This window comes from Pogona vitticeps, chromosome 8 (assembly GCF_051106095.1).
Source record: "Pogona vitticeps strain Pit_001003342236 chromosome 8, PviZW2.1, whole genome shotgun sequence".
Lineage (NCBI taxonomy): Eukaryota > Metazoa > Chordata > Lepidosauria > Squamata > Agamidae > Pogona > Pogona vitticeps.
This window is the reverse complement of record NC_135790.1, coordinates 13887217-13895258: the sequence shown is the minus strand read 5'-3', so window position 1 is coordinate 13895258 and position 8042 is coordinate 13887217. Positions and strand designations below refer to the sequence as shown.

General features: G+C 41.9%; 1 protein-coding gene across 1 annotated transcript in view; it reads right to left on the bottom strand.

The window, feature by feature from the left end:
• Positions 1–2203: 2203 nt before the first annotated feature.
• Positions 2204–8042, bottom strand: part of PGAM2 (phosphoglycerate mutase 2) — a 6842-nt gene continuing 1003 nt past the window's right edge. Inside the window, exons 2-3 of the mRNA XM_020803614.3 lie at positions 7023–7203; positions 2204–2421 (exon numbers count right to left, since the gene is read on the bottom strand). Of these exons, the coding sequence (XP_020659273.1) occupies positions 2252–2421; positions 7023–7203 (351 nt within the window). The 3' untranslated portion in view covers positions 2204–2251. The remainder of the gene's footprint in view (positions 2422–7022; positions 7204–8042) is intronic.

Genomic DNA, 8042 nt, shown 5'->3' with positions numbered 1-8042 from the left:
GATCACCTCTGCACAGAGAACAGAAAAAGAAGCAAGCAAGATGAAATGAAAGACAATGCCATGGAATGTGTGTAATTGAAAACCAAGCTGCTTTACAAGAACCCCTCAAAGGAAAACCAGGGGCAAGATGAGAGGAAGGAAAGAAAGGAGGCTGTGGGCTGGAATGCCAATCACAAAGTGTCCAGTGTGAACAGTGAATTCCTGAAATGTTCTGCAGCCCCTGTGCAAGCATTGATTATGGATTTAAATGCAATACAGGCTTTGAGGAAAATGGAAGCAAATTCTAATTTGGCATTCAAGTGTAGTCGCTGTGTAGAGTCCAGTATGGAACTGGGGAAAATATTCCAACTGGTCTTCTGGGGAAATGTCTTGTGGTACTCTGATAGCAGTGTGTATAACTTTACCTTTTTTTTGAAGATGAATGGAATACATTGCATTTAATGACACTTTTTGGGTAACTTATCAACACCACTGCTTGGGGGAGTTGAAAGAAATGCAATGCCTGTTAACATTGCTTTTAGTATAAATAATGCTTTCCCTTTTTGCTAAAATGTTGCTGGGAGTCGTCATGTTTTTCTGTTTTTAATGTGTACCTCCCCAAAAATACTTGCTGTGAATGAATACCGTAAGAAGCTACTCATTGAATAATTAACTATGAGAAAGGACAGCAAACTATTCCTTAAATGTGATAACTTATCTTAAAAATAATGTCCCATCCTTTAGTGAAACATCTTGGTGATTAGAAGGTCCCTCTGATCATAATTTACAAAAGTGCCCCCAAATACTAGAATCATCTGCCTCACTGGGGACAGTTCAATATGCTTGCTTTAATAAGAAAAATGAGATAAGGCCAGTGTTTTTAACGTGTGTAGTCAATCCTTACATTTACTGAGGCACATTCTTATTCCTTATCTCACAGTGTATATATAGTATGTTCTTATAATCAACACAACAAACACCACCCACACTCTCTTTGTAAATGGAGGATTATTCATTTCCATATAAACTTTCCAGAGATGTCTGTCAACACAACATTTATGCTAGTGGCTCAGAATATCTAATCTGTTCAGATTCTGGCACTCTTATTTACAATAAACACACAGGCAAGGAAAACATTATTGTCAGCTAATTTCAAGACAGGAAAATGAAAGTGGCAAAGTAAAATTTCCCTAAGCTGGCAGTCACTCTCAATTAAGTTTTCCATCTTCTGAATTGCCAGAGCTCTGCAAGGCCCTTTGAATATTTCCCTGAGTGCATGGAAACACTGTATATGGTGAGATGGAGCTGCTTTCACATAATTTAATTTTACTGCTAAACTGCAGAAGCCTGTGCTGCAGGGTCAGAAGATCAGCAGTCATAAGATCGAATCCACGTGACGGAGTGAGCTCCCATTGCTTTGTCCCAGCTCCTCGCCAACCTAGCAGTTCTAAAGCATGTAAAAATGCTAGTAGATAAATAGGTACCATCTTGGTGAGAAGGTAAAACGGCGTTCCCTAGTCATGCTGGCCATGTGACAACGGAAACTGTCTTTGGACAAGTGGTGGGTCTAAGGCTTGAAAAACGGGATGAGCACCGCCCCCTAGAGTCGGACATGACTGGATTAAAAATGTCAAGGGGAACCCTTACCTTTACCTTTTTAGTCATATAATATGTGAATAGAGTATGAACCTGTATGTGTACATGTAGATGAACAAGCCACTACTAGAGCCTTTCCAGGTTTGCATTGCTCCTTTCAATGCAACAATTTTCATTTGTCCACCTGTTCCCTGCTGTGAAAAAAGACACACTGAAGCCTCTTCTCCAAGAGGAAACAGAATTAAGGAGCAATTCATCACAGTTCTCCCAGCCACACAGAACATGAAAGGGAGCAGAATTTCACACAGAAAGAAAATTTAAAGCTGTACAGGATTTTTGTTAAACAGGAGTTACTTGTAAGTAAACATTAGATGAGGATCTTGCCCATGAAGAATTAGAATTGCTGGATAATACAGTGCTTATGTTACTGCTTTTGCAAAACTGATTATGCTTCCTCTTGATGATGGAAAAACAATGTGTCACCAGCACCAAAAGCCTCCAGCATAGAAGCAATCATAGTTAAACAGAGCATTTGTTAAATAATACAGATCCATTTCCAAACCCAATAGTTTCTCATTCTATTTGTACAAGATAGAACTCCTAAATGGACAGATTCCATGCACAAAAGTGGGTTTTTCAAATGTTTTATTTTGTCAATGCCCGTTTCCTCTTCCTCTCACTTTTTGACTTTGCCCTGGGCTGCCACAGCCTCCATGGCCTTCCTCACGGTCTCTTCATCGCCCAGGAACTGCATGGGCTTTGTAGGTTTCAGGTTGTCATCCAACTCATAGACGATGGGAATTCCAGTTGGGAGGTTCAGTTCCATGATGGCTGCATCAGACATTCCTGGGGAGGGGACAGTGGAGGGGATGTTAGTCACACGGAGCCCCGTGGCAGTACGTCCCTTGGCTTGTTCTCAAAAACAAATATGTAAATAAGTTCGCAGCTATTACCAGCTTGGACATTTTTAAACTATTGATAGATCTTGCAATATAGTGTAAAATAGATCCTGAAGTTCTAAACTAAACCGAAGTCCTAAATTTTGGGGATTATAATTTCCAGTCAGTATGGCTTCTGGTCCTGCTGGTGAGGGGATGCAGTTCAAAAAAGTAAATAAATTTGAAGCAGAGCTCTGTCATAAAATTAAACCTTGACCAGAAGGCCTGCTGGGAAAAGATGAAGGCAGCAGGAAAAGGGGAAGACCAAAGAGGAGATGGACTGACTCTCTAAAGGAAGCCCCATGCTTCAGTTTATTTATTTATTTTATTTATTTTATTTATATGCCACTCACTCTACCCAAAGGTCTCTGGGCGGCTTGCAAGCAGGGCTGTTGAGGACAGGATGTTTTGGAGATCGCTCATTCATGGGGTTGCCATAAGTCAGGTGTGACTTGATGGCCCCTAATAACAACAGAAGGCTTTGCAGTAGAGGAGAAACAATCCAAATGGGTTGTGGTTAAAATATTATGACGGTTGTTGTTGGTAATGCCTTCCTTAGTGAATTGGAACAATGGCTACAAAGCCAGGAACCTGGAGTGTAGTTTCCCACTGTGCCTCCTGGGAGAACATCCAGTCTGCGTGGCCTTAGGGAAGCAGCATAGTCCCAGAAGGCCCCCAGAAGAAACCACTTCTGAATACTCAGTACCTAGAAAAGCCTGAGATGGATTACCATAAATTGGAATCAACAATGACACACGATTATTATTAAAGGAGGTGTGCCCCCACTGACTTAATTCCATGACCCTCTTGCGTTATTGAGTTAGGTCCAGGATTTGCTTCTTATCGGCAGAAGAACTTCACCTATGGAAGATGTCCCCACCAGATTGTAAATGATCCTTCCCTCCACCACAATTCACCCCCTTGTGCAACATTATCAGGTGGCTGCAAGGGATGTTGTGTGGAGGATATGGTGGGAAAGCTTCCTCCCATAACCCCAGTTACACACACCTAAAATTGGATCAGAGCAGATTGGAGGAGAAACAGATTATGTGCATCCCATTACAAATCCTTTATCTATTTCATCTTTCATATTCACATCAAAAGAGAAGGTTGGAGCACCCCAAGTAAAAGTTGGAAGCATCTAATTGCGCTAAAGAACTGTGCATCTTCTGTAACCCATGCAGACCTATATTTTTATTGAAATTTGGTGGCAGTCGTTCATTTTGCCGTCACTGACATTCAGAGACAATTATGGCAACTCCAAGGTGCTCTCCTGCAACATACTGTCCTCTTTGTTAGCCAGCAGAGCAGAGGTCTCCTTTGCTTCCAGAAGGGAAGATTTTTTTTTTACTCTGTTCTAGTCACTACTAATTTTTGGCAGCTGCAAATCAGGAGCAGCCATGGCTACAAAATAGGTGGGGGTGGGGAATATATGTAGTTTGCATCTTGTCCGCTTTGTGCTAAATCACAGTTAGCATTATGTCTAAATCAGGCTAATAGTCTTATCAGTTTCTTTTGTCATGTTTGCTATAAAAGACTAACACAGCTAAGGATGTCTGCAGGAATGTTTCTACAGTGAGCGACATAGTGCTATGTTAGCATAATTCATGTGCATAGCACTTGTCGGTACAACACATTGCATCTGCTTGTGTACAATGAAATTTCACATTCCAGCTGGGGCAAGCTGTTTAACCATGAACAAACCACCCTTATGGAATATGCTGGTCCCTTCTGTGTAACCTGTGGTGATTTCCCAAATTATGTCTACCTACTTCTAGAGTTCTGCCTCCATCTAGTGAATAGCATTCAATGCAATATTCAAAATGAGCCAGATGTGTTGTTCCTTACACTGCAAGCTATACATTGCGAAGAGACAATGAAAAGAATATTTCAGTCTCTGGAAATTGTGATGTCCCAGAGAGGGAGTCACAATAGCTACCAGAAGAGGGCATAATGGAAGCTGCAAGAGAGCAGGAGATAACTTGTCTGACCTCTGACATTTGCTGCCTTCTCTTTATCTCGAGTTGTGAGGGAACGCCTTTTTGGAATTCTGTGACCTTTGGGATGGGGCACATTCACAGAGGTCAGAGAAACAGAATCTTGGGGTGGAAATGTTGGACATCCAGACTACTAGCGGGACCTGAAACCAAGATGGCAGTAGACAAGCCTGGGAACAAGACCTCCTCCACCTTAAGTCTTGTAATATGACTCCAGACTGGAAATAGCAACACAACCTTCAGCAGCTTGCATGTTAAAGAACACTCAGCTCTTTTATCAGTTGCAGATCAGGAGCATCCCACACCCTGCTGCTGCTAAAAACTCATTATGTGTGTGGAGCCATCACTTTCTAACCAGTGAAAATGAACTTTGCATAAATTCAAGTATCAGCATTAAAATTTCCTGTCTTTTTGTTCTAAGGATTACTCCAGCTGAAACCTAAAAGCGTCACACCATTTCCCCTTTCCTTTGGACATGGTTGGGGCTTCTGGGAATTGTTCCCCAATCCAGTAATGAAGACATTTAATTTGAATGTCTAGAAACCTCTCTGAACCTATTCCGTCTCAGGGTATCAGACAGACAAATCTGCTCCTATTATCCTTCCCTCTCAAAAGCCCTTCATTATGTAATATCTTGCCCAATGAAGGGATCTTGAGATTTTAAAAATGTGCACACCTTTCTGTCCCCTTCTGACTGACCTAACAAAGTTATTATATTAATATGGATTCTGATTTTTTAAAATGTCTAACATGGCTACTTTTTGTTTCTTTATGGACTAAATAAAGACATCCTATAGTCCTCAGCAACGCTTCCTACAGAAAGCACTGAAGAAAGTATAGAATTTTTTTTAAGGGAGACAGAAATCATAAGGGTTCAATCAGGAAAGAGACTGGGTGAATACATAACTGGGAGGCCACAGGACTGGCACTTGGCCCAGCTAAAGGTCACCTGTAAGTGATACAGTTCTTCATGATGGCCAAGACACCGCCGCCTTTGCTGGTACCCTGGCCTTAGCAATGCTCTGCAGGCATCACCATTCTAAGTCAGTTTGTGGAGCTGAAGGAACTGAAAAGGGGAGATATTACAGCTCTGCAATAGTCAGCCTGGCCCTAAGAGTAGGTAGAATGAGGCAGTGAACTTAGATGCGTGATGAAGGGCAGCAGCAGCCCCCTCACCTGTTCTTCCTGAGCCCTTCTGTCATTTTCCTCTGAGGTATATCCCCCTCTGTGCCACATAGCCTATATTGCAACCATTAAACAAGCAAGGTGTGCCATGTAGTAGACTGGAGGGCTCTACTTCTTCCAGTTGGCATCTGCACATATAGTGCAGGCGGGGAGAACACCACTTTGGTCTGCCTCAAGCAGTAAACTCTCTTGTGCCAGCTCTTGTAACGACATGGCTGCAGAAGGTTTTTCACGCTAGGGGTGGGAAAGATTGGAACCCTAGAGAGCACACGGTCAGGCACTGGGACAGACCATGTTGAAACTGATTGTTCAGTTATCTGACTTGGTATAAGATTAGCCTCCTATATGCTTAGCATTCTAGGGTGTCTCCTCCAACATGGTGCCCTCCAGGTGCACAGGTCAGGGTATCATAATTGTATTCCAACATATACCAGAAGCATCGAGCTAGAAAAGGCTGTTTTCTTCTAGTACATTAACTTTATACTGTAGCCTAGATCAGAAACATCAGGGAAGAATTGCCTATACATGACACCAAGCATACAAACTTCTCTCATCTGTTTTCTAGTCCTCAGTGCCCAATGTTGTACACATGAGAAAAATATCCCTCAGATTTGAGAAGGCAAGATAAGGTTCTAAGCCATATAACCTTTTATCAGTTTGTCATATTTCACAGGCACTTCCTACCTACTTACAATACCACTTTATTTAGTTGTTTTCTTTTTAGAAAAAAACAGATCTCTGATGTTTTTAAAGAAATTACTGTAAAGTTATTCTGAACTCTGCATCAGCCTCTGTCCTTCCAGTGCTGTGGTTACAAACTATTTCATTTAGGTGATTAGAAACCAAACAAACTAAATAATTGGTGCTTCCTAAAGAAGAGGACAAAATAGCACCCAAAATCCAGTTGAACATATGGGAGCCAAACTAGGAATTCAGTCTTCTTTCTACATTGGTAATGAGGCAGTTGTTAAAATCCAATAGTTAAACCATAACTAGAGTTGGACAACTGAATCAGTAGTTAATTCCTCCTTAAGTTCCACTGGTTCAATGGGCCTACTTTAGTTGTGACTTCATGGATTTCAGACGGTATTTTCCAGTGCACGTAAGGCAGCAAGCTAACTTGGAGGACAAGCTGTTTGGCAGTCTATAACATCCTGCTACAACATCCTTCCCTCAGTCCCCCAGTACCTGGAGACCAAGATAAATAACACAGTCTGTCTACTTATTGTGCCAGTCTGCCTTGTTGGCTTTCCATCTCTCTAACCTTGAAATAAGATTAAATGAGAAAGTACAAGAAAATGATGACTATGAACAAAATGGGTCTTACCTTCCAAGTGCTTGACAATTCCCCGAAGGCTGTTGCCATGGGCAGCAATCAAGACTCTCTTTCCAGCTTTGATCTGAGGTGCAATCTCTTCATTCCAGAAGGGCAAGGCACGGGCAATTGTGTCCTTCAAGCTCTCACAAGAAGGCAGCTCTCCAGGCTTCAAAGCAGCATAGCGCCGAGCCTGGATGGTAGAAAGAAAAAAAGAGGAGAAAAGTGAGGCCTAGAAAGAGAGGTGAAGCTGGATTGATAATTCACTATCTAGCTAAAGAACCAGAGGTTGGGAGTTAAATTCCCCCTGTGCATCCCAGAAGAGGCAGCCTGTGTGGCCTTGGGCGAGCTGCACAGTCCCAGGATACCCCCAGAAGAAGGAAATGGCAAACCACTTCTGAGAACTGTCTACTAAGAAAACCCTGAAAAGGGTCTCTAAAAATCTGAATTGATTTGATGCGGCGGGGGGGGGAGGGAGAAAACAGGAGAGGTGAAGGCTTGGGAGCTTGAAGCCTACCTTCTGATTTTGGGGGTTAACACCTGGGGCGAACAACAAGTACAGGAGGAGAAGGAGGAGAAGAAAAGGAGAATAAATATCCAAAGTTATGTGTCTATTAGTAATTGTCTGATGATGGCAGACAAAATATTATAAATTATTGGAAGAGAAATGAGATCATATGCTCCAAATTTCAGACTGGTACTGAAAAACATGGATGCCTTAAAGAGGATTGGGGAAGTTTTAGTCTTCCACATCTCTTAGCCTACAATTCCCTAGCATGGTCAATGGTTACATAATTTGAGCTTTGTAGTCCAAAACACCTGAAAAGCTGAAGGTTCATCACTTCTAAAGGTCTAAAACAGCCTTTATGTCAATCGAGGTATTGAAGGGACATAAGATCTGATGGATTTATGACAGACCGCACTCTGTTACATGTTCAAGCTACCATTTAGCGTATACCATGTACAGTACGCAGTATAACATTTGTATTCATTCCGTGCCTCCATTTATTATCACTTACTGTGCATAAGAAA